We start from the raw sequence: 26,819 nt of genomic DNA on the forward strand, positions 1-26,819 counted from the left end.
AGGGGAATTAGCGAGTGATCAGTCCAAGGGAGAGGGATGGGAGTCCCAACCAAGAGATTCTGATCATTACTAAACACTGGGTCGAGGAGATGGCCCTTGTCATGTGTGGGGGCAAACCCTTTCTGCTTAATTTGAAGTGCCGAGAGGCAGGTTGATAGCTTATTGGCCAGGTGGTTAGAGTGGTCATGCATGTGGATGTTAAGATCCCCTAGTATTGTGAAATTAACTGGAGTTAGGGCTAAATTGGGTACAAGTGTGGGGAGTGCATTGAGGAATTGCCTTATGGGCCCTGGGGGTCGATAGAGCAGTAAGCTGGAGAAGGTGCTTGTAGGAGAGAATTCTAGAGAGAAATTCATGTATTCGCAATCTGGTGGCCCATACATAGAGGACCGGCAGCTGAAGTTGTCTTTAAATATTATAGCTAGTCCCCCACCCGTTCCAGTCTTACGGTCCACTCTTTGTATTAAATAGTCAGGTGGCAGGGTGTGAATAATGCCTGGGTCAGCTTAGTCTTGTAACCAGGTTTCCGTCAGGAATAAAACATCTGGTTTGAGATCTTCTAGTAGGAGTGTGAGTTCAGTTGAGTGCCTAGGAAGGGAGCGACAGTTCAGGAGGAAGAATTTGAGGGGGAGACTAAGTAGCGATGCTTCCTTGCTGTGGGGTTGGAGCAGCATGAAGGGCTATTAGCAATGTGCACTGTGTGTGAACATTTGATACCAGTGGCCCCTCTCAAAGCAGTCAGCGACTTAGCACTATAACTGAGAGTATTTTGAAAACTGGCAGGAGTTGTGGCCCCTGGTCCCGGCCGGGCGCAGATGGACGCAGACGGGCTTGTCTTTGGCGCGCCCGCTGCGCGTGAGATCGGCCATCTGGTTAAGTAGCAGTCCAGCGCAAAATTAGAACGCTGACTGCAGCTGGAAGTGTCCCGCCCTGAAAGTGTCTCCCGTGAACGCCCTCCGTTCAACGGCACTTGCCGAGTCGGACCGGGGCATGGGAGCACTCCAAAGTGGGTAGGTAGCTTGTACATATTTGTAATAATTGTAATTGTTTTACAGTATAACCTATGGTTGCCATGTGTGATTGATTATGTCCAATGCAGTAGATCTGAGTTGGTTATGGTGACAAGCCAACGATAGAGGTGCTAAGCATGAATGTTTGTACTGAAAATTTACAATAAAGGTAGCAGGCCAGACTTAGTGATCGTGAAAAGCATATGGTAAAGTCAATAGGCATTTAACACGTTCTGTGCGTCGATGCGTTGGAGCTGTCCGATGCAACAGTGCTCATGTGCGTCGGACAGCTCCCGCGTGTCTGAGCACATGGCATAGAAATCTTTCTGGAGAAAGCCCACTAGTAAGCTAGCGGCTATTTTGTTTTATAGTTCCGGGGTGGGGGCTACTACCCCAAAAGACTTGCCACAGTCTTTCTGCCCCCCCCCCCTCCCCGGGAGCCAGATGGGGGCAATAGCCCCTGATCTGCCCTCCCGAGGGGACAAAAAGCTCACTAGGCACCAGGGATTCTGGGTTTTTTTCATATGTAGGGATGCTGGCAGCCCAGAATGGGCATCCCAATGCTCCCACCCTTCCAAATAAATTAGCCACATCTTTCAGCCCCCGATCTACCCCAGAGGGGACAGAAAACCCACTAGGCACCAGGGATTTTATTTGTATAGGTAGGAGTGGTGGCTGCCCAGAATGAGCATGCTAATGCCACCACCCCCCAAAAAGAATTAGCCACAGTCTTTCTGCTCCCCCCTCCCCAGGAGGCAAATAGGGACAATTGCCCCTGACCTGCCCACCCGGGGGGGGGGCAGAAAGCCCACTAGGCAACTGAGATTGTGGTTTATTAATTTACAGATATGGGTGGGGGCTCCCCAGAATGGGGATGCCAATGCCCCACCCTCCCAAACTAACTTGGCACAGTCTTTTTGCCCTCCCAGGAGGCAGATGGAGGCAATAGCCCCTGATCTGCCCCCAGGCAGAAAACAAACTAGACACTAGGGATTATGTTTTTTTATACGCAGGGGTGGGGGCTGTCAAGAATGGGCATGCTACTGTCCCCACCCCACATAAAAATTAGCCACAGTCTTACTACCCCCCTTCAGGAGGCAGATGGGAGTTATAGCACCTGATCTGCCTTCTTGAGGGTCAGAAAGAAATTTGGCACCAGGATTTTTTTTTTTATACATAACGGTGGGGGCTGCCCGGAAAGGGCATGCCAATGCCCCAACCCCCCCCCCCCCCCCCCAAAAAAAATCAACTACAATCTTTCTGACCCCTCTGGGAGGCAGATGGGGCAATAGCACCTGATCTGCCCCCTGAGGGGCAGAAATTTGAGGATTATATTTTTTAATACGTAAGGGAGGGGGGCTGCCCAAAAAGGCCATGCCCCCACCCCCAACACAAATTTGATAGTCTTTCTGCCCCCCTGGAGGACATATGGGTGCAACTGCAAGAGGTATCTCTTTTATCGGGAGACCAAGAGGAACACTGGGTGGTAGGACATGTGTGCCAGTGCAGTGATCCCAGACAGAGATGTAAGAAAAATGTAAATTTGAGGTTTGCAGAGGATTCTGGGCAAACAAACAGTGGGGGATACCTGGAAGCCACACATTCTTGGACTTTCACAAATGTCTGTGTTTTGTAGGTTTACCCAGATGTTTGCAAGCCCAGGATCAAAAACGCACTTACCCCCCCTTGCAAAGCCAGGTTGCTTTGTGATAGATAATTCTGATGTCTCCATAATACATTTTGGGCTCTTCCCTGTCACGGTACTTGGCCCACCCACCCCAAAGCAAGGTAGCATTTTTATCAGGCGACCTGAGGGAATTCTGGGTAGTAGGACATTTGTGTTGACCTGCGATCCCACAACTTCACCTCGCAGAAATGTAAGGAAAATGTGGGGGTTTGTTTGCTAAATTTGAGGTTTTCAGGGGATTCTGGGTAGGAAAAGTTGGAAGATCCACGCAAGCCACACCTTCCTGGACTCCCCCAGGTGTCTAGTTTTCAGAAATGTCTGGGTTTGGAGGATTCTCTAGATGCCTGCTGATCCCGGGATCAAACACGCAGGTGTCTCCCTCAGAAAAATCAAGTCTTTTTTCTGATCGATAATTTTGACATCTCCACAGTACATTTTGGGCCATTTTCTGTTCAGGGCACTAGGTCTACCCATACAAGTGAAGTACCATTTTTATCGAGAGACTTGGGGTAATGCTGAATGGGTGGAAGTTGTTGACGCACCATAGATTCCTGAATGTTCCATCACAAAAATAAGAAGAAAATGTGTTTTTTTTTTTACAAAGTTTGAGGTTTGCAAGGGATTCTGGTAAACCGAACCTAGTGGGAGCCACACAAGTCACCCTTTCCCGATTCCCCAGGGTGTCTAGTTTTCAGAAATGTATACTTTTGCTAGGCTTTCCTAGGTGCCAGCTGAGCTAGGGTCCAAAATCCACAGCTAGGCACATTGCGAAAAAATGTCAGTTTTCACTGTAAAATGTGATGTCTCCACGTTGCGTTTTGAGCCATTTTCTGACTTGGGCACAAGGCCTACCCACAAGATTTAGATTCCATTTTTATTGGGAGACTTGGAGTAATGCTGGGTGGGTGGAAGTTGGTGACTCGCCACAGATTCAAAACTTTCCATCACAGAAATGTGAGTAAAATGTATTTTTATTTTAAAAGATTTGAGGTTTGCAAGGAATTCTGATTAACAGAACCTAGAGAGAGCCACACAAGTGAACTCATCCTGGATCCCCCTGTGTGTCTAGTGTTAAAACATGTATAAGTTTGCTATGTTTCCCTAGGTGCTGGCTGAGCTAGGGTCCAAAATCCACAGATATGCACATTGCAAAAAAAGGAGTACATTTTCACTGGAAAAATGTGATGTGCCCACGTTGCGTTTTGGGCCATGTACTGTCACATGCACTAAGCCAACCCACACAAGTGAGGTACCAATTTCATATGGAGACTTAGGGAAACACAGAATAGTAGAACATGTGTTATTATCTATTGTTTTCTTTGTATTTCTGCCTTCCAAATGTAAGACAATGTTTAAAAAAAAGAAGCCATTTTGAAACATGCCCTCTAATTCACATGCTAGTATGGGTATCCACAATTTTGGAGATGTGCAACTAACCACTGCTTCTAAACTCTATATTTTGTTCCCATTTCGGAAATATATAGGTTTCCTTGATACATTATTTTCACTCTATATATTTCACCAAATGATTTGCTATTTACCCGGTACACAATGAAAAACCATTGCAAAACACAGCTCAGTTATTGGCCATGGGTATCTTGGGTTCTTAGTGAACCTACAAGTCCAATATATCTCTGCAACCAGAACAGTTCAGGGGGCATAACGGTATATGGCTTTAAAACATCTGTCATACTTGAAAGATGTTACAGGTAAAATCTTGGCAGTTGTTTTCAACTCAATTTCAATATGTTATATATAGTTTCTATTGGAAAACCTTGACATATCTACACAAATGACCCCTTGCTGAAATCATGATTGTGTCTACTTTTCAGAAATATATACTTTTCTGGGGTCCATTATTGCTTTCACACCTATTTCTACCACGAACTGGAATGAGGTTGAAAGCACAAAAAGTAGGAAAAATAGGCTATGTCCCAGTAAAATATCAAAAGTGTGTGGAAAATGTTGGTTTTCCAACAAAAGTCTGCCAGTTCCTGAAAGCTGAGAAGATGGTGATTTTATCACCATAAACCCATTGTTAATACCATTTGCAGAGAAAAAACCTGATGCTTTCTTCTGCAGCACTTCCCCCCCAACAACTAAATTTAGCTGTATTTTCACTAATTTCCCAGTCCCCTCTAGGGAAATCCATAACTCCTGTGTATCTTTAGAATCCTCTGGATGTTGGAAGTAAAGGACACAAATTTGGTGTGGATACATTATGTTGACACTATGTTACAGGGGCCTAAGAGTGAACTACACCAAATAGCCCAAAAGAAAGGCTTAGCACCGGTGGGGCTGTAGGGTGGGGTGTAGACCTAGCAGCAAAGGGGTTAAAGGTGGATTGGAATAACTTTATATTAATGCCTCCAGAGAGGTATTTTGTTACATGAAATATCACAGATTACTTCTTTGGGTAAAGAGTTTTGTGTTGATACAACAGTGTAATAATTCCTGCTAGACTCTCTTCTTATCTGTCTGCCAGGATCTTTTAATACAAAAAACACAGTTGATGGATAGAATGTAGAACAATGTCATACATTCACCCCAGTACAAGGATCTGGGCTTGAGTCCATCGTTTTTTTGCACTCCACACCACCCTGGGTTAGACACTGGCTATATGCAAATCAGCTCTGACCCTATGCCTCATGGGAACAGTCCAGTCCGAACTACCAAGCCATGTCTTTCCCAGACCGAATCAAGCATCCAAGGACCGGTTTCTGGCTATCAGCCTTCATCAGCCTGGATAGCTTGACTCCAGTGGTGTGGAGAGCCTGGGACTCACGTCTGAGTATACCCAGCACACTCGGGGTGAAAATTGCAAAAAACACAGTTGATGGATAGAATGTAGAACAATGTCATACATTCACCCCAGTACAAGGATCTGGGCCTAAATCCATCGGTTTTTTGCACTCTACACCACCCTGGGTTAGACTCTGGCTATATGCAAATCAGCTCTGACCCTGTGCCTCATGGGAACAGTCCAGTCCGAGCTACCAAGCCATGTCTTTCCCAGACCGGAATCAAGCATCCAAGGACCGGTTTCTGGCTATCAGCCTTCATCAGCCTGGATAGCTTGACTCCAGTGGTGTGGAGAGCCTGGGACTCACGTCTGAGTATATCCAGCACACTCGGGGTGAAAATTGCAAAAAAACACAGTTGATGGATAGAATGTAGAACAATGTCATACATTCACCCCAGTACAAGGATCTGGGCCTAAATCCAACGTTTTTTTGCACTCCACACCACCCTGGGTTGAAAATTGGCTATATGCAAATCAGCTCTGACCCTGTGCCTCATGGGAACAGTCCAGTCCGAACTACCAAGCCATGTCTTTCCCAGACCGGAATCAAGCATTTTCTGATCACTTGTGAATATCCATCTGAAAATGAGTGCACTTCATCGTCACAGCTGGTTGGCCAGCCCTTTAGTTTTCAAGATTCTCCTTTTATAGTTCCACTTCCATTTCTTGCTTCTCCTCTTTTCATTTTATTGTTCCTTAAGAGAATACTAAAACTCTCCAGGCAATGCAAGCGGGTCGCTTGCTTGCACTCATTTATACTGTAGTGCACTGCATCCCACATGTCCACTTCATCTGAGACAGGAGACCATTATGAGATGCTCCTGTTCAAAGAGTATCATTGTTTTATCATTCCAAGATGGCCAACATGTTGGTTCAAAATATGGCAGCCATTCTGGAACATAAAAACTACAATAGACTATTTACAATACCTCTGCAAGACGGAGACCCGCTGCTATATTTAGTTCTGTTTTTCAAGCATGGCGGGAAGACAGCAGTGTGTTTCTTTTTTTCTGCTTGTATTATTTTAATTTATCTTACATATGTTGTTGAGTGTGTGTGTGTTTTATTGTGGTTATGTCAAAAGGTAATTGTAAGAATTAGTCAGTGAATGGATGAATGAATGCATGAGTGCAAAGATGAGTGAAAGAGTGCATGTATGGTGACAATGAGTGCCTAAATTAATCAAAGACACAAAAAGCATTGTCATTCATAACCCAGACCTATTGGCATTGTCAGTGCTTGTTCAATGATTTGTCACTGATTGGTGCAGTGTGCTGCTTGTGTCCCAGTTTATAGTACTCTTCGGTTGCATCTAGGGCTGGAATCTTGTACTCTGCTGGTGAGTATTTTGAATCATTGTGTAACTGTAGTAAATTCAGATTGTTGAATCCACTGGAGAAATAAACAGTAGTCAAGCCTTAAAAATCATAATAGGGGTAGGACAGAATGGTCTCCACAGCCATTTGAGGACTTTTGTCTTTGTGAATCATACCATAGCTTACCTCTAGCTTTTGAAGAAAGGTTATCATAGCTTAATCTCAATACCCTTAAAGTACCTTGAATGATAGGTGTGCTCTTACAGATTAATTAGAGGGTAGTACATAGAGTGAACACCCTAAAATTGAATTGTAGACAAGTTGTTTTTGCTTCTGACTTCTTAGATTTTGTACATCTAATACATATCTAAAGCTCTGTTGCAGATGAGATGGTGAAACAAACTTGTACGTCTTCTGGTTGTATGAAAAGATTGAAAGATTGAAGACTTGATTCAAGCACCACAATGTCAGCATTACAACTGCAATCATTTTGAAGAAATTGCAAATTAATAATTTCTCTTGCTTTGTGTTTCTAGTGGCCGTCTCCGTTCGATTACCCACAGATCTCTACTCTGGGCCCACACCAACCTAGCAGGAGAGGCAATCCGTGCTTCTCAATTGGCGGGACATGGACTCCAATACATGATGACCACTGTGAGTTCTATTGATTTAAATTTGGTTGTGCAGGTAGCTTGACATTCTGGATCCCACAATGGTCTACAGGATTGCAGTTTAGGGAAAAACACATGCTTTCCAAAAGTTTGATATTTTGCTAGTCAATGGAAATGTTTCTGGACTACTGGCACCTGAAAAAATGGAAATTGCTCTTTAGTGTATTTCTTCACATGCTAATTAGCAGTTGGAGCTTCAGAACACTTGGCACTGCAGTGGCTATCCTTGGACTCAGGGATCATGTGCCCAGTGGCAGGAACAGGAAGTAAACAGAGCTCCAATAGCATGGTTTACTTCCTGTAGTTTCAATGTTTTGCAGTCCCCTCAGAAGCATATACGGTGCTGTTAAGGCTCTGATGGTGGAGCACCGGGTCATCTCTGATGAGATCAGGTACAGAGGGGGTTTAACGTCACTTCTCATAACCCTTGTAGTAGATAAATTAATAAATAGTGGGGAAGTGTGGCTCACTGATTAGAGCGGCAGACCCTGATGCAGAGGTCTGGCCCGGGACCAGGGTTCAATTCCCGACGCGGCAGGGTCCTGAGCCCAAAATGTCCACGGACTCGATAATTCTCGCCTCAGTGCCTATTCTAATCATGGGGTCCCACGCTGCAACTCTGGGCAATAGCTTGCTTAATCTCCACTACGGCGGCCCACCCGCTGCGGGATGCCTGGCTTTCACCTTGGGGATGCCCAGTTGGGGTTATCTCACAGGGAAAAAGCCAATATGGATTCCCAAGGCAAGCGCCTTGATGCCTTCGGGTGATACGTGCGCTATATAAATCGCAATACATTTACATTTACATAAATTGAGATTCAGTCCGCTTTGGGATTATTTTGTAACTTTTGGGCATGCGTAGGAAGAGAGGGTGAATACGGAGGCTGTACTGCTCATTACAGTCAGCATTTTCCTATTTATAACAACACTGTCTTTATCCCAAGTTCTTTTTCCACCTGTACTTTAGGAAGGCTGAGAGGCGCTCAAGCTTCATAGCACATTTTGAAAGGACACTTGAGATAAAAGCAAGTTCAGTGTGACCCAAAAACTATAAAGTTAATTAAAAAAGAATGCTGGCGAATTGAGATCAATACTCTTTTCTATTCACAATAGCAAATAAATCATTTTGCATGCCTGCGCTTCAAGAAATCCCCCAGCTACTAAATCAAGGAGACTATATGGCATCCTTTGATATTTAAGATGCATATTTCCACATTCCCATGTATCCCGCACACTGAACATATTTATGATTCGATGTGGCTGGTCACCATTACCAGTTCAGAGTCCTACCATTTGGCCTTTAATCTGCCCCATGTCTTTCACCAAGTAGGTCAGAATCCCTGTTTCTTGCGGCGGTGCCTCGTGTGAAGAGAGCACGTATCGGAGGCCGCTCTTTTAAATTATTGGCGCCCCAGTGGTGGAATAAGCTGCCTGTGGCCCTGCGCAGCACTCCAAACCTGTTGGCCTTTAGGAAGGGGCTCAAAACCTGGCTTTTTACCTCTTAGTTTTCTGCCCTTGTCTGCTTCCCTTTTCTCTGCCTTTTTCTGTTCTTCCTGTTATGTTATGAGTTTGGTGCGCAATTCAAAGCGTCGGGACACTCTTCTGAGTAGCCGTACGCTATATAAAACCCCGGTATAACATAACATAACATAACATGACTTCCGGGGCAACTTATCTGAGAAGAATGGGCCACCAGATTTACAATTACAGCAACAATTGGTTAGTAAAGTTCCTTCTTTGCAAGCAAGAGTTTGTCTACAACTCTTCACCACCCTGAGTTTAACATTCAACAAAGACAATTCTTCCCTAAACTAAAGCAAAGAAGAAAATAATACTATTGGAACAATTCTATGTACAGAAAAATGCAAAGCCTTTCCTACCAAGGAAGATACAGCCAGATTCATGAAGCCGAATCGGATCGCAAAGGGCCAGATTCTGAGAATCTGGCCCTTTGCGAGCGCTATTTTTTGCATTTGGGATTCGTCATCCCAAATGCAAAAATCGCAATTCTAAAAATCGCTAAATTGCGAATAATTGCATTTAAGGAATCTCAATTTGAGATTCCTTAAGTGCAATTCATGAACCATTTTAAAATTGCGAATTCGCAATCTGGGGCCGCTATTTACCGCGAAGTGTAACTACGTGGTAAATAGCGAAAACTTAGAAAAATGCACTTTAGTGCATTTTTCTAAGTTGTATGTTACACACACACATGTCCTTTGGACATGTGTGTGCGCAACACCTGTGTACATTGCCATTTCAGGGGTGCTACAGGGTGTCCTTTGGACACCCTGGCACCCTTGAAATCGCATCCTTATTTGCAAATCGATATTTGCTAATCGCAAATAAGGAATGACTCCCCATTAAATCCTGTGACGTTTTCAGGGCTGAACAGAGCTGCGGGGTGGATGGAAGCAAACGGCAAGCCGGTGATAATTCCAACGTGGCTGGGTAGTCTTGGGAGGTATGGTGTGGATGAGGATGGCCAGTATAGTTCCTGGGTGCAGAAACCTATATAAGGGGCGCACGCATCCTAGGGATCCATCAACATCCGTACAGAAAGATGGCACCAGTGTTACTCTCCACCTCGCTTTATCCACTCGACTCTCCGCGATATTGGCTTACTCGCCTCTCCCACGCCGAACACTGGACCGCTCCCCATCACCATATACGGCATTCTACATCCCTTGATGGATCTCTGGGATGTGCCAAACCCATGAGAGATTGGACACGGGAGAGGTTAAGTGGCCTCCGTGCCCCAGCACCATATCAATGGAGGTGTAATGAGGGACACCGGGTTCAGTTGCTGGCATGGAGGAGGCGGCCTACCCTGACGTCATATTGCCCGCATAGGCAGAGACTTGTGAGCCATGCTGGGTGACAGAGGCCAAATATTCAGAGGGCCAGCGGCTGAATTGCCTTTACATTTTGGCGTGGAGGGAGGCGCTGCCTCGTCGTGTGGCCGGGGGGCCGTTGCATGCTCTCTTTGGTGGCTCTCAATATTGGAACGAGTTGCCTGCCTGGACTTAGAGATATTACAGCTACTTTTTGCTCAGAAATATGCGCCATGGGTCGAAGCGACCCCAAAGAGCGGCAGTTGTCATTTGGCATGACTAAAACTCCCAGGCGAGACGATAGTGATGGTGCCGAATGAGGGGGATGGTTAGACCCACCGGGCCCCTCTGAGGCTGGCCTCTCCTCTGCTGACAGTGCCACTGCCATCATGGTAGAGCTGCGGGATGGCTTTAAGGCTATAGATGCGAGATTCGAGACGTTGGACGCTTGCCTTGAGGATATGCGTGGCCAGTTAGACCAACACAAGATCCGAATCAATACTGCCGATAAACATATCTCGGTAGTGGAGGACACCCAGACCCAGACAACAATGATGGAGGGCCTTGAACGGGTTGAGCTACTCCTGAAGACAACGGCCTCAAAGGCGAAGAGTTTGAAGACCAGATCCCATCGCAATATTATCCGCTTAGCTGGGATACCTGAATCCTTGAACACAGGCCCCTTGGGGGCCTATGTTGAGAGACTCCTGGTAGAATTGTTTGGCAGGGAGGCCTTCTCCCCAATGTTTGCTGTCGAGATGGCTCACAGGGTGCATGAACGAGCCACTGTCTTGTTATGTTATGTTAATTGTAGCTTATATAGCGCATAATCACCTGCAGGTCTCTTAGTGCTTGTAGAGAAAGCTCAGGTAGCCACCGGAATCCCAGGAACATGCAGGCCAGCATATTATATTGTAACCAGGGCTTCCCTAAACAAGTAGGTCTTAAGGCTTTTCCTAAAGGAAAGGAGAGCAGAGTCCTTCCGAAGGTTCTCTGGTAATTCAATCCAGATTCGAGGGATTAAAACCGAAAATGCTCGGCCACCTTTCGATGCCAATTTAACTCTTGGAAGGCCCAAAAAGCCTGCCGTGGATGATCGCAATGTGCGTTCCAGAACATAGTTCAACAGACGCTCCTTGATACAGCCCGGGGCTTGGCTATAAATGGCTTTATGGGCGATACAGAGGCCCTTAAACTTGGCTCTCTGTTTGACAGGGAGCCAATGTCACCTGCGTAGCACTGGGTGGCATGAGCCCATCTAGGCAGCCCAAACAGCAGCCTGCTGCATCGTTCATGATCACCTGCATCTTGCTGTTCAATTCCTCAGGGAGGCCAATGTACAAAGCATTGCCATAGTCCAATCTTGTGTATGGCTAGAGAGCGGGGTGAGCTCCAATATCAGGGTATGACGCTCTCGTTAACACCTGACTTCAGTCCCTTAGTCCAAGAAGCAGGGCATGAATTCCAAGTGGTGAAGCATCTTCTACTAGCAGCAAATATACGATATGCCATGCTCTATCCTGCCCATTTACATGTCCAAATAGAGGGAAAGGCTCACATCTTTAATTTGCCCTCAGAGGCCTCTGAGTTTCTGAAGTGCCATAAACTGAACTCAAACCCCCCTGCTGGGAAATGATGTATCAGCTTGTGGTGCTGGACATGTGCGCTTTGTTACAACTGATGCTTCAATAGTCCCCGGTTGTGGTTTCACCTCGCCGCTAGCTATTCCACCACACTGCCAACTACCTTGTATACTTTTCTCCTTATGCCTGCTCTTCCCTTCATATGCTGGCTGCATTCGGTTAAACGGTATAATAAGTATCGCTGACATGGTGGTCTCCTTTGAGTGTTGCCTACCCCCTAAGAGTGCTCCTAAGTTTCTTGAATTGGGGTAATGGGATTCACTGGATACAGGTTTAGTGGTTATCCGATGTGGAAGGGGTTGGGTTGTTAGGGGTTATTGTTTTCTTTGTTGGCATGCTTGATTGTTACATGCAAGGTATTATATGTATAGTTATTCAGCCATATGCCAGGATGTATGATGGCGCTTCTTTCTGTGTACTGAGATGCTGGCAATGACGCAATCTGGTGGAGGTCTAACTAGAGTTGACTTGTATGTCCTGGAATGTGAGGGGCTTATTGAATCCCCGTAATGGGAGGCAGGTACACGCCTATTTTATCAGACATGCTGTGAGGGTTGCCTTCTTTCAGGAGACCCACTATGTCCCTACATCTACCTACCGCTTCGCATCCAACTGGAGAGACAACTGTTTCTTCGCTAATTACAGCACCTTTTCCAGAGGGGTGTTTATCCTGGTACATAGGTCGGTCCCTTTCAAGGCTCATAAGGTGGTAAAAGGCCCAGAATGATGGTATGTGTTAGTTGCTGGTCATCTCGGACCACAGCGTATATTACTGATCAATATATGCCCCAAATGTCAATGCACCAGACTTTTTCCCTAGTATCTCGCCACATATCACTTGTCTACAGATCGACTCTATAATAATGGGGGGAGATTTTTAATTTGACACGGCAACCCGCCCTGGACACCACTGGTCCTGATCATACCACGCTCTGTAAAGGCACTGCTGCTAGGATAGGAAGTTCTCCTTTTTTCAGCAACACATGGCATGCGGTCCCAGATAGACCACAGTTACCTTTCCCCTGATTTTCTCATTCACACACTCACACTGGATTATCTTGCCCGAACTTTGTCAGACCAAGCACCACCGCTTTTAACCCTACAATCCCCAGCATTGCGAGACCATCCACTCCTTGGCGGTTTCTGTCAGAAGCTGTGCTAGATGCGGTCATTAACAACAAAATCAGGGAGGCCATAGTTGAATATTTTCAGGTAAATGAAGGCTCAGTGCCCTGTTATGCCACTGCATGGGAGGCATTCAAGGTATATTTATGAGAAATACGCCTGGCAAAGCAGGGGGGAATACTCCTGCACATTTTGCCGGGACCTGGACATAACTGAAGGGAAGCTTAGGGACATGGATACTCGGACCCCAACGACCCCCGACCCTCCTCTCTGCATCAAAGGGCGACACTCCTGGCAGAATTTCAGGAACTCAGCGCCCGTGAGATTAACTATTAAATGCCCTAGAATATATGGGGAGGGTGAGCGGCCTTTCTGGACGCTGGTTGGGCTCCTTAGACCCCGCCAATACTCCTCCTACATCACACAGTTGCAGTTAGATGATGGAACTATTCTCACCCAGAACCTTGAAATCTCTGTGGCCATCAACTCCTAGTATTCTAACCTATACGCAACTCGCTCCCCCGACTGATACGGCTCTCACTGAATACCTTGCTGAGGCAGCGACGGTGTGGACACACAGGGGAGTAATCAACAATTTCTGGCTGAACCCATAACTGCGGACGAGGTGACACAAGCTATAGAGAATCTAGATGGATCACATGCCCCTGGCACAGATGGGTTTACTGGTATATTTTATATAAAACCTATAAAGCAATGTAGATCCCTCACCTCCTTGAGGTTTCGCTGAGGCCCTGGAGGCTGGTGTGCTGCCCCCTACAATGCGGGAGGCTGTAATCTCCCTGCTTCTCAAGCCAGGCAAACTGCCCGACAGATGTGCATCTTATATGCCTCTGTCACTGCTAAATCACAACTACAAAATATTAGCCAAAATACTCACCACCCGTAGCTCTCTTCTGGTGGATCAGATTATATCTCCTTTTCAAACTGGGTTTATCTCTAATCAATCTACGGCAGTCAACCTCTGCAGGATATTTGCAGTAATCAATCAGATAGAACCAACCCTCTCCACCGCCGCAATATTACTGGATGCCGAGAAGGCATTCGATTCTCTAGAATGGATTTTTTTCTATGCCACACTGGGCAAGCTGGGTCTCCCACGTGGATTCTGGGATCTTAGGCGCTTTTATATAACCAACCGGTGGCCAGACTCCGAATCAACGGAGAACTCAATGATCAATTTACGCTATCACGGGGTACCAGGCAAGGATGTCCGCTCTTGCCACTTTTATTTATCATCGTGATGGACCCCCTCATGCGTCATTTCCAGGAGCGACATCTACAGAAGGGAGTCCGGGTCCATGGAGGCTCACTGCTAGCTGCGCTATATCCAGATTACACGTTACCGTTACACGAAAGTTGTGTTTGCATGAACATTGCTAAATTACATTATTTCAGTGTGTTGCCCCTGCTCATCTGTCACATGATTGGCATAAGATTCATTCTTTTTAAATGATGTGAACAGGTGAACAATGCGATCATTTTTTACTTTTACAAGCTCATTTTAGTATTGCACTGCGTACTACAAATCACCCTGAGACTCCCAGCACAAGGAGGGTGATGAGTCAAGCTTATAAATCTATAAAAGATACCAATATCAGAGAACCACAGTCTGCAGGTAAGTAATGTTTTTTCACCAAAGGTCCCTGGACTTAATTTATACAGACAGATGTTCAATTGGCATCTCCCCTGGGCGCATCTCCTCCATTCCAAAACAATAGCCTGTCATCAGTCAGAATCTACTGTAATGGTTTGAGGTAGGGTGTGCTCTCAACATATATGGCTGGTGTAGGAGAGTAGGGTCTGCAATCCTATGGTCACCCCAGATTTTTGTTTTTTGCTTCACTGGTTTACAACTTTCCCTGGCTGTGGGCCTGCTAATCAGACCCACAGCCTAGCTGTTCTCTCTCTAAATTGAGATCCATGTACTTTAGGTGCATTTACCAATTGGAATTGGGTCACTCTTGTAAGTCCTTGTACAGTGTACCATAGGTACCCAGGGCATAAGTGAACCCAAGGCCTACCAGGGGCTGCAGCATGTAATATGCCACCCGTTGCTGGCCATCCAAATCTGACACAACTGGCTGATCAAGCAGCTGTGGCAAGGTGGTGTAATCACCCTTTGCTATAGATATAGTATACCTATATCTAAACCTAAAATGGACACATATCCGCCTATAAGTCACTCCTATGGCAGGCCTTAACAATCCTGGAGGCAGAGTGCTTGGAATTATGTGAGATGGTGCTCCAGCATGAGCTGAGCCTGTCTGCAGCTTTCGGAACCAAGTCCTTTAGCTGTTTCCAAGATAACGCTAACCATATACTCTTAAGTGCATTATAATCCTTGCGGTTATTGCTAACTTTGGCATAGCATTATCAAAACATGTCGAGTAAGGTGTCATACGAATTGGAATACTACCCCTTCACCAATTCTGGTGATGGGGGTAGCATTCCACCCTTTTAGAGAGACACGACATGTACCTAACTGTGAACCCCGGTTAAAGTTAACTCAAGCCTCAGCATCATAAAATGGATGCTGCCACCACAGACACAAGTCTGACCTCCTGCTGCTGGGAGTCCTTCCAGCGAGGGAGGCTTGGACAAAGGGTTTCCTGCCTTGGGAGGTGCTAGCACCACCCCAGACAGGATTTTGTGTATTAGGTAGGACAGGCCTGAAAGGAATGAGACATGCCCGGGGCACACAAGGTGCCCTGTGCATACACCGGTTCAAACCAGTTGCTGGGGCACTCGAGCCCCAGCTCTGGTGCGAAACCGGACAATGGATAGGGGGTGTAACCACCCCCCTTCCTGGTCCCACCCATAGTAGGTAACTAGTCATAGTACAGCCCCCTTTAGGAGAATAAAGGTAGGAGCTGGTCCCATTCCAGATTAGATTATCCTGAATTGATTTTACAAGTAGAAACTCTGGACTTCGACGTTCTGCTCCACGGAAGACTGAAGAAAACTCCCTTGTGGGCAAGGAGTGTCCACCCAGCACAAGCAGGCACCATCAAGCGTTCCAGCGGTTCACTTTGTCATCTTCCCAAGTAGATCCAGATTTCAGAGCCTGACGAGACCCGGACTTCCAGACCTCTCCAACTTCTACCTACACCTGCAGCACAGCTGAGATCCGTGGGTGCGACGAGACACGTGGGACCGGCCATCTTGAAGAAACTGCACTTCGCTTCCAGCACGACTTCTGAGGTATCCTCGACAAAGTGCTTTGGGGATTGAGAAGCCCCAGCCCCGAGCAGCTCCTGCACAGAAGATCAGCCCTCCAGCATCCACGAGATCTGCGTGGGGCGCTTTTGCTTGATTGCTGCTCGACGTGTTGTCTAGTCACTTGCCGGCTGGATAGTGGCCTCCTAGACGACGATCCTTGAAATCCACACAGCTGGTCTGGTTGCTCCAGACTGGCCCTTGCTTCCCTGCAAAGGAGAAGCACCCCGGACCCTTCTGGTCTGCACCAGACGCCGATTTCACTCACCGCGTGGGTTGCCTTTGCCAAAGCCTGTTGGTGCTGAAACCGGATCCAACACCGCCGACAGCGAGAGCCTGCGTGGGACAGCTCGTGCCTCCATCCTGCTCGTCGAAGACACCTCCTGGTCCACGTGGCTGCAGAGTCAAGCGTGCACTCGTCACCTGATCGCGACAACAGCATCTGGTTCCTTCCTGGTTCCACTCCAGTCACTGGCTAGTGACTTTGAACATTGTCCCCTCTGCTTTCAGGTCTTCAGCTTCCATGATCCACCCTTGGATCACACCGGACATCTTCCTCCTGGTCGCCTGCAGCATCTTTTCTTCCAGGCTCCATAGACTTCAACGCACAAACCCGACACAACTTCGCACCTATGCACCCGCAGCCTGTGGGTGAGGTAACAAGAGCATTTCGGTGCTCAAGGGTAGATTGACTCTCCTAGTGTCCAGATTCACAGTCGTTTTAGTCCTAACTAGTCAGGATTGTCCGTACTCACCGTTTTCTTGAACTGTACTGTCCATAGACGTTGTTACGCATCTTGCGTGTGAGTTCACACTCTGCACACTCGTTCCGTGGGTCTCCTATTACTTACCTATAGTTAGCATAGTGTAGTCCCAGCGATCCTACAGCCTCTGGACAGCTCCATTCCTTCTATCGACTTCCTTACACCACTTGTTTAGTATATGGTCTGTTGCGCCCCTAGGGCAACATTGTAACTCGTGCAACTTAACGTATTTTTCTTAAGAGTCTTGTCATGTGCTTAGCCCTCTAACCTCATAAAGAGTTCAGAGGTGAATGTTAGTTAATAAATATCTTGTTTATTTTCATAACTACCTGTGTGGTGTCCTTTCATTTGGTATTCAAGGGGTTATATATGGTAAAACAGCTGGCTTCACATGCCAAAAGAGTTTAGCCTAAGACTGCTTTGTCCATGCTACCATTAGGATAGCTGGTCTATAAGGTTGACTTACAACCAATCACCATAAGGGTTGTTTAGACTGATACAAGGTGATCACTAGAACTAGTGAGCATCATATATCAGGCCAACTTCTCACAGCTAGGAGAGACCAGTATGGAGTTTCTTCCTTCCCAGAAGTCAAAAAATTGTGTCTGTGGGAAGCTCTAGAGTTGCTGCCCAAGGGATCAGATGGATTATGGGTCACTTGAACTCAGCCAAATATGAAAGGGATCACTCAAGGTACAAAACTAAGAACGGGTGGGATGGAACAGCTGTGGATGTTTGTCCTCCGGTTGAGGAAGTGGGACTATGGAATACTACTATAAGTGATCCTATAAAAAGTAATGTGTACTTTTTTTTGCAGTTCCAGCACCCAATGAATATGAGAAGGCCTTGGCTTCACAGAAGATGGGGCACACCTCCCCATCATACTCCATATATGGCCGCACAAATGGCACCTATCTGTGGCCTAGTCAAGGTAAATGTTCAAATATGTACAGATGCCAGTATCCTTTCTTCCCCCTCATAGTTTTGTCAAACAGGTGATCCATCTTCATTTAAGTCACCACAATCTCACTGTTTAGTTTACCAGTATGTTGTATCTTACAGAGCTTGGTATCCTGCTCCTTTATTTCTGCCTTCGAGCAGTGGTCTTGTGTGCCTTGCGGATCACTGGAAATATATAGCCTTTATTATTCAGTAGATGGGAGTCCATATTATATAAGAACACAATGAAACAATTCAATTGTAGTTGCAGTCACTGCCATACAGAAGTTGGAGTATGCTGTATGCTGCAAACACTTGCGAATTGTGTGTAGTTACGCCCATTTTTTTGTATTTACAAGCAAATAATCATTAACCCATGTTTATACATGGTCAACCAGGGTTTAACCTTGTTATCTGCAGCAGATTTGACTAGGGTGAATACATTAGACACGGCTATAGGGTAGTATGATCGCAGAGGCTTCGGCATTCTTTGGAGTATTGCTTCAAAGATTCATAACGCATAAGAGACTTTGATTCCATCCATAAGAGTAAGCCTTCTCTTAAAAAGATGGGCGTTACCTTTGGAATGGAGGTTACCCATCTCTGCATTGTGTAAGAATAATGAAGTGCAGATCTGGGTAACTGAATAGTCTTTCATATTAAAGTTCCAAAATGTAAGAGTAAATCCAGAGTAATAAGAAAATTAATCTTTATTCTTTTTATAATCCAAAGTGATTCCCAAAGGAAAAAGCTATATCTAAAGTGCAGCCAACACTTGTTTCGCAAAGAAAGAAAATCCATGGTAAAACCACATTAACTCAATCCTTAAGAGAATAGTTATAATCAAACACACAAATGTATTGTCAACTTGTCAGTAGATAAGCCAACACCCATTGTGCAATACCAGATTTCCATTGGCTATTCGGAGGACATTGCAATACAACATTTCAAATAAATGAACACAGAACACAATTTTTCAGAGAACATCACAATGTCAGATTCCAATTAAAAAGACATTGAATAGAATCATTATGTACAGGATTCATGTAATCGGAAATTAATCATGGGGATACAAGTTAGATGTTAAGTAATCAAAGAAAGATCAGTGATTAAGTAAAAGCATCCATAAGTGCAGAATGAATATAAAATTATAAATACACATTCCGAATTGCATCAGGAGTTCAAAAATTCATAAAGAGCACCGCACCGTCAAATGCAGATTGAAAGGGGACAAATAGAAAAGTGACAAACATTTTCCAAGATTGAATCATATATCAAGTTCTATGGGCTATATCACCATCCATATGTGAAAGAATGTGTGGCAATTTATTCGGTTTCCGGCATTGTTGTGGATACATGAACGAGTTTAAAATCAGGTACTATTTAGACCAGGCTATATGTACACTTTTAGGTAGGACCTAATAGATTATCATGCTTGGTTACGCTAATTTCATTTTTACCTTGACGATGACCTTTCACTGATCTTGTTCCTTCAGACTTCTCCGTAGCCATTTCATGATTAGCATATAATTTGCTCAACCCTTCCTGATTTCAATGAGACATTTCTCCTGATCGGGTTCCTGACTATCTCATGGACTCCAATTAACCTTAAAACCTTTAATACTCCAAATACTCCCTTTAACACATGAGATGCATGACAGTACCAGCATCTTCCTTCCTGGTAACTTAAATCTCATGAAATGTGCTAGGCAGGTTCAGAAATGATCCTTAATTCCTGGCAGAGATACCTATGGATATCCTCCTTAGCATGACCTTGGTGGTGTAAGTGGATTTTGACTTTATATAATCTTCACTTTCTTTTGCATCAGAGACAAGTTCTATCCTTTTTTCACTTTAGTATTAATATCAATGCTTTATCATCCTTGGAATCCAGATAACGTGCCCATCTTAATGCTAAGCAGTATCACACAGTGCCCGCTATCACCTTTTCAGTTTAGGCCCGCTTTTAAATAATTGCCACCTTAATCGGGACGTTTTTATTGGCCATCTAAGATTGGCTTTCCTAGGGTATTGTTTGTGACATTATTAGCCATCCCTCAGGTTGTTTTGCTTTAATCCACTCCCAATTCCTCAATTCCAATATGGGGACACCTGTGCTGTTGAATTCACTTCGGCCACAAATCTTGTGGACTGTACCCGAAAGTAGCATTTACTATTTTTTTTTAAATTGTTTTTATTGATAACATTAACAGGGCATCTGTTAGGTAAACGGTGCATACATTGGTTATTACAGTTCATTATAAGAAACAGTGTCAATACATTATGCAAGATATTAAATTGCCATACATCCATTTTTTTGGTACATTTCTATAGTCCCCTACTGCCTCCCGTCTATGGATCAGAGTCAGTCTCCATTGGCGGATTACACAGATACCCCCTGTATTCATTCCAGGCACCCCAAATTTGTTCCCATTTCCGAGGGCATCCTCGGTGCAGATATACCATTCTCTCCGCAAGCATTGCTGCATCTAGATCTCTGCACCAGTCTCCAAGTGTGGGCACCTCCCCGGACCTCCAATATTTGGCAATATTTCGCTTGGCGTACATTACACTCAATGTCGCCCAATCCTGGGCCGGATGGGTAAGATCGTTTGGTTCCCAGATGTTCAACAGACAGAGCCTTGGCTCCGGTACTACAGATTAATTTACCACCTGTGATATCGTTCTCATGACCTTAGCCCAATAGGCCGCTACCTGAGGGCATTGCCATATGGTGTGGAAGAATGTTCCATCCTCCCCACAGCCTCTCAGACAAAGGCGGTGTGTGGCCCTTCCTATTGTGTGTAAAGTGACCCTAGTGTAATACACACAGTGAAGTATCTTCAGCTGTACCAGGCGGAGTCCAGAGGGTATGGCTACTTCCCGCGGAGAAGACAGCGCTATTTGCCATTCCGCTTCATCCAATTCCCCTAAATCATTAGACCATCTGTTCTTTAGTTTTAGTGTTGGGTCCGGTAGGTTATTAACTAGTTTGCAATATGTGAAGGATGTCGCTTTTTTGGGCATGTGTTCAGTAAGTAATCTGTCTTCCAATGGAGTGTATTCTGGCACATCAGTACCTGGTGGGATTACCAATCCCAGGTCATGATTAATTTGCAAATATCTTAATTTTTCAGTAGGCGCTTAATCATACTGTGTTTGAAGCTGGTCGAATGGTATTACTGTACCTCCCTTCCATAGGTCCCCCACAGTGGATATACCTATCAGGTCCCACTACCTGAAACCCTTGCTATTGCGAAGTTTTTTTTTTTTTTTGAAAACAGATTTTATTAGTTGCATGGTAGAAGTACATCAAGTAATTCTCTGAGCACCAGAGACAATCACTAGAGCAAATGATCAATGACTGCAACATGCAAACATTTTTATAGGCGATTAATCAGTAGAATAGTCAAACAAAGAAATGTCCAGTTATGCAGGAAACCCCCCGCCCTTTTCCGCCCACCCTCAACTCGCCCCTCCCTCCCATGCGTGCTGCTGCCTACTCCGTCCGTGTCGTGCTGTGCGCATTACAATGTTTGCCATAACATAGGTCATAAGACTGTCAGATTAACTGTACAACCTCCTCCTCCGGTGGTGGGTCTAGGTCCAGGCCTCGATAGTCTGCCCACCTCTTCCAAATTCTATAGTGCTTGAGAGGGCACCCCCGTGCGACATATACAGGCTGTTCCAGACCCATGCAAAAGTCCATCCTGTTCTGCCAAGCTATGAAGGAAGGGGCGCGAGGCGCCTTCCAGGATCTCGCAATGTCCCTCTTGGCCAAGGTCAGCCCCAACAGTAGTAAATGACGCTTGTATCGGTTGCCCCCAACCCCAGCCAGTACATGTAGGAGAGCCAGTTTAGGGTCCCTCTGCAGCTCCCAAGCCAGTACCTCATTCAAACACTGAAACACTCTGTCCCAAAACCTCTGAAGAACCCCACAGCCCCACACTGTATGTATCAACGTCCCCACCTCTGTGTTGCACCTAAGACAAGTCGGGACGCAATCAATCCCGCCCTCCACAAGCGCTGTCTAGTGTAGTATGTACGGTGAAGGTACCTGAATTGTATCAATCGCAAGCGCGTGGAAATGGCCGCTCCCCTGGGCCCTTCCAGGGCCTCCACCCAATCTTCCTCGTCAAGCTCCCCAACATCCCGCTCCCATTGGGTCCTGAGATGGGCAAGGTCCGAGGCGCTGTGGCGCACAAGGGTCTGGTATATGCGGAAAATCTTTTTGTCAGGCAGTTCACCCATGAAGACCTTGGCCTCAATGGGACTAAATTCTGGCATATCTTCCACTCCCTGGATATACGGGGTTAGAGCATGCTGGAATTGGAGGTACTTGTAAAATTGGGCATGTGGCATTTCAAACTCCTCCTGCAACATGGCGAAGGACTTGAGCGCCCCCCCCAGACATGACGTCCCCCAGGGTAGAGATTCCTATTGCATCCCAATGTCGAAAGCCCACTAGGGCCGCTAGCTGAGGCAATCTTCCATTCTGCCACAATGGGGTCTCCAGGGTCAGGACATTCCACCAGCCACCCTGCGCAGGGCCTGCCGCCAGATCTGAAAGACTACTTGCGTGACGGACGGCAGAGATCTCCGAAGTGACGCTGAGTACAACAGTGTGTGTAGGGAGGCAGAACCCATGAGGAAACGCTCCACTGCATATGCAGGATCCCCCCTGTCCGCTTACCACCAGTCGTTCAGTACCAGGAGGTGGGATGCTTGATAATATGACAGTATGTCAGACGTGGCGAGGCCCCCCGTATATGTAGAGCGGAAGCAAGTCCGCAACGCAACTCGTACCGCACCTCCTTCCCACAAGAAGCCACTCAATGCCGCGTTCAGGCGTCGAAACCAAGTGTGTGGGACCAACGCCGGATGATTCTGTAATTGATACAATAGGCGTGGGAGCGCGACCATTTTAAAAAGGGCAGATCTGCCCTGAATGAAAAGCGGCATCCTGGCCCACGCCTTGACATCTTCTCGCGTACGTTCTCAGACCGGGGTGATATTGCGCTCCAGGGCTACGGAAGCGTCTTCCGTGAGGTATACCCCGAGATATTTCACACCGTCTACCGTCACCTGCAGCCCATTGGCCCACTCACCCAGTGGTTGTGGACCCCCTAGAGTCCAGAGTGTGGACTTCCCAGGGTTCATATAGAGCCCCGATGTTTCTCCAAAAATTTGCAGGATCCGCATAATGCGAGGCCCCGAGCGATCCAAGTTGGTAAGAAAAAATAACACATCGTCGGCGTATAGAGCTATTCTATCCGCCACACCCGGTGACCACTGAAAGCCCTTCAACTGGGCATCAATCGGCACCCACGCCGCAAGGGGTTCCATCACGAGCGCAAAGAGGTACGGGTAGAGGGGGCACCCCTGCCTAGTTCCCTGCTGGATACTGAAAGAACGGGAGACGCCACCGCCGACACAAACTGCCGCCGTCAGGTCCGTGTAGAGGAGCCGTATATATGCCATGAATCGGGGACCCAGATTCAGGCGACTCAAGAGAGCAAAGAGGTATGTCCAGCTCAAGGAGTCGAACGCCCTATCCATGTCCGCCAGCAGCAACGCAGCCTGTTCTCCCAAACCCCGCCAGGCCGAAATCGCAACTTGAGCTCGCCTGATGTTATGTCGAGTGGCCCGCTGGGGCATAAAACCGGCCTGGTCCGGATGGACCAAGTCCGTGATGTGGGGCTTGAGCCTGTTGGCGAGGGCCTTCGCCAAGATCTTGGCCTCGGTATTGAGCAGTGAAATAGGTCTGTAGGATTCGTGTCTCTCCGGGGGGCGTCCCGGTTTAAAAAAAACTACTACCTCCGTATGTCTCCAGTCCGGAGGCAGCATACCCCTCTCAGATGCCTCCTCGATAACCGGCCGGAAGTGGGGTGTCAACTGCGTCGCGTAGTGTCTAAAAAATTTGCACGGAAATCCATTCGGGCCCGGTGCCTTGCCCGGGTTCAGTTCACCCAGGGCCGTGGCCAGCTCGTCATCTGTCAGTGGCCGGTCTAGTAGATCGCGAACCTCATCTGAAACGGCCTGTGGCGGAAGGTCATCTATGAAGCGCTGCACCATGGTGGCATCTAGGCACTCCCGGGGCGTATACAGGGTCTCGTAGTAGGAGGCAAAGCTGCCCGCTATCGCTCCGGGCTCCAGCAGCGGCTCCCCATCTGGGGCGACTATCTGGGGCAGTGGCTGTGCATGCCTAATGCCCTGACACAGGCGATGAAGCATTTTGCACGATTTATCGCCCCATTGATATATGCGGCTCTTTGTGGCTAGCCAAGCCTGGCGGGCCTCATCCAATAATATCGAGGTATACTGCTGTTGTGCCAATACTAGCTGACGTGTTATCCGTTCGCCATCTTCCCCCCGACCCCTGCGTTCCAGGTCCTCCAAGCCCGCTTCTCGCCGCACCAGGTCCCTACGCTTTTCCCTCCGTGCTGCTGAGCACCACGAGATATCGACACCCCTCATGGTGGGTTTCATGGCCTCCCATAGTATTGCCGGGGATGCTACTGAGCCCACATTGGCGGACAGGAAGTGCGCAAGTTCACAAGTAATGTGGGCGCGATAGGAAGGCTGTGTTACCGGCCAGGGTGACAGGCGCCACCTGAATGGCTGCCTGGTGCGCCCAGTGTCGACCACCACAGAGATCGAATAGTGATCAGAGAGTGCCCGTGGCAAGATGTCCCCCGACATGAGCCTGCCGGCCATCGCCAGCGGGAGGAAGATGTAGTCCAAGCACGAGAACAAGTCTCGCGCAGAGGAAAAGTATGTGAATTCCCTACGCGCCCCACGCTTGTACCTCCAGGAGTCAATCCAATCCAGCCCCATGACCATTGCCCTCAGTCGAGACATGTGCCCCTCCCTCCCCGCCGCCTCGCCTGCAGCGCCCCGCCGTCTGGCCCATGAGATGTCCATGACGTCATTCCAGTCCCCCCTACAATCGATAAAACTGTTGGCATATCAACCCATAGGGACATCAGCTTCTCCACTAGGGCCCATTGCAGTGGGGGCGGCGCATACACGCTACCAAGGACAATCATCTCACCACCAATCTCGCCCTGTACGAACACATACCTGCCCCGCGCATCTAGCCATGTGCGTCTATGAGTAAAGGGGACTCTCCGATGGATCAGAACAGCCACACCCCGTGACCCCCTCGTGAAGCCAGCATGATATGTCTGCGTAAAACCATTACGCTGGAGGCAGAGCGCCTTAGTACCTAACAGATGGGTTTCCTGAAGGAGCAATATGTCAGTTCCCCTGCCTTTGGCCCACACAAACACAGCCCCTCTCTTCACCTTATCCAGCATTCCCCTCACATTCCAGCTCAGTATGCGTGTCCCACCGGGACCTAACCGAGAGCACCCAGCATCAGATGACATTTATGTAAAGGCATATAATTCATACATGTCGTACCACAGGCAACAACAGCAGCACTCACCACGGATCGGACGCAGCACATCCCGCACAGACCCCTCCCCTGAACAAGAACAGTCCCAATCCCCAACAAACACCCCCCACCCCCACCCCGCACCTCCCAAACATGGAAGCACCTGTCGTGGTCAGAGAATGGTCCCGACCCCAACGGGGAGCCAGGGAGCACCCCTTCCAATGGATCCCCTCAGCACAACCCATGTCGAACTAGGCTGTGACCCCTTCTCAACTCTGAGTAAGCGTGGCTTCCAGCAAGCTAATGCACCCTGGTCAAAGAGAGCTGTCGATCAGAGGAGCAAGTGTCCTTTCTTCCCCACAGTCAGGGCACATCTACAGTAGCTTCCTGCGAGTTCTTGTCTTTACGCGTGTTGGATCGTGATTTGGAGCTGCGGTTCGATCGGGATCTGCCTCGGCGCCTACGTTGATCGTCAGGACCCCTACCCGAGGGGCCCCCGGTCGAGGAGTCGGACTCACCGCCTTTTGCCGTATTGACCCGCACCCTGACAGTCTCGTCCGTCCATTGAAAGACGGCCTCCGGGGTACCGAAGAAGAGGGTACGGGACTGGAAGACAACCCGCAGCCGAGCCGGGTATAGTAGGGCATAAGGCAGCTTCAGGCCCCGAAGGCGGGCCTTGGCCGCAGCGAAGGACTGTCTCTGCTGTTGCACCAATTTCGTGTAGTCCGGGAAGATAAGAATAGGAGAATTCTCGAACATGAGCTGGCCCTTCAATCTCGCCTGTTTCAGGATAGCGTCCCTGTCGGCATAATTCAGCAATTTAGCGATCATAGGACGAGGGCGTTCTCCCACCGGGGGCTTCTGCGTCAAGGCTCGATGGGCCCTTTCAACGACGAAGCAACGCGAAAGGGTATCAGCCGGCATCCACCCTTCCAGCCATTGTGTTAGGAAGCGCTCGGTATTGCCCTTTTCGCAGTCCTCTGGAAACCCCAGGAAGCGAAGATTACTGCGCCTGGCGCGTCCCTCTGCCTCCTCCGCTATCGCCACCAGGCCTTTCTGCGTCCTCTCAAGGGCCACAAACCTCTTCTTTAGGGTAGTCATGTCGTCTTCTACGGCTGAAATGCGCGTCTCCGCACCGGTTATGCATTCCACAGCGTTTCGCAGGTCCTGCCAAAGGAGCATAACGTCGGAGCCCACTGCCCCAATCTTGGCATCTAGGGCATCCCTGGACTGCGTGATCGCGGCCAAGAGGGCAGCATTATCTGGCACCGGAGGTTGCGTCCCCTTTGCGCCCGCGGCCTCGGTGAACTTATCAATGGGGCCCTGTTTGCCCTGGCTTCCACTGCCACCCTGTGTCATGGTGTGATGGGGGAGTGGGGTCCCTCACCGGC

At 47.6% G+C, this 26,819-nt stretch overlaps 1 protein-coding gene across 1 annotated transcript in view; it reads left to right on the forward strand.

The window, feature by feature from the left end:
• STPG3 (sperm-tail PG-rich repeat containing 3) overlaps positions 1-26,819 on the forward strand; it is a 440,796-nt gene that overhangs the window by 349,135 nt on the left and 64,842 nt on the right. Inside the window, exons 6-7 of the mRNA XM_086920018.1 lie at positions 7,353-7,470; positions 17,908-18,021. Of these exons, the coding sequence (XP_086776144.1) occupies positions 7,353-7,470; positions 17,908-18,021 (232 nt within the window). The remainder of the gene's footprint in view (positions 1-7,352; positions 7,471-17,907; positions 18,022-26,819) is intronic.

This window comes from Lissotriton vulgaris, chromosome 5, assembly GCF_964263255.1.
Source record: "Lissotriton vulgaris chromosome 5, aLisVul1.2, whole genome shotgun sequence".
NCBI lineage: Eukaryota > Metazoa > Chordata > Amphibia > Caudata > Salamandridae > Lissotriton > Lissotriton vulgaris.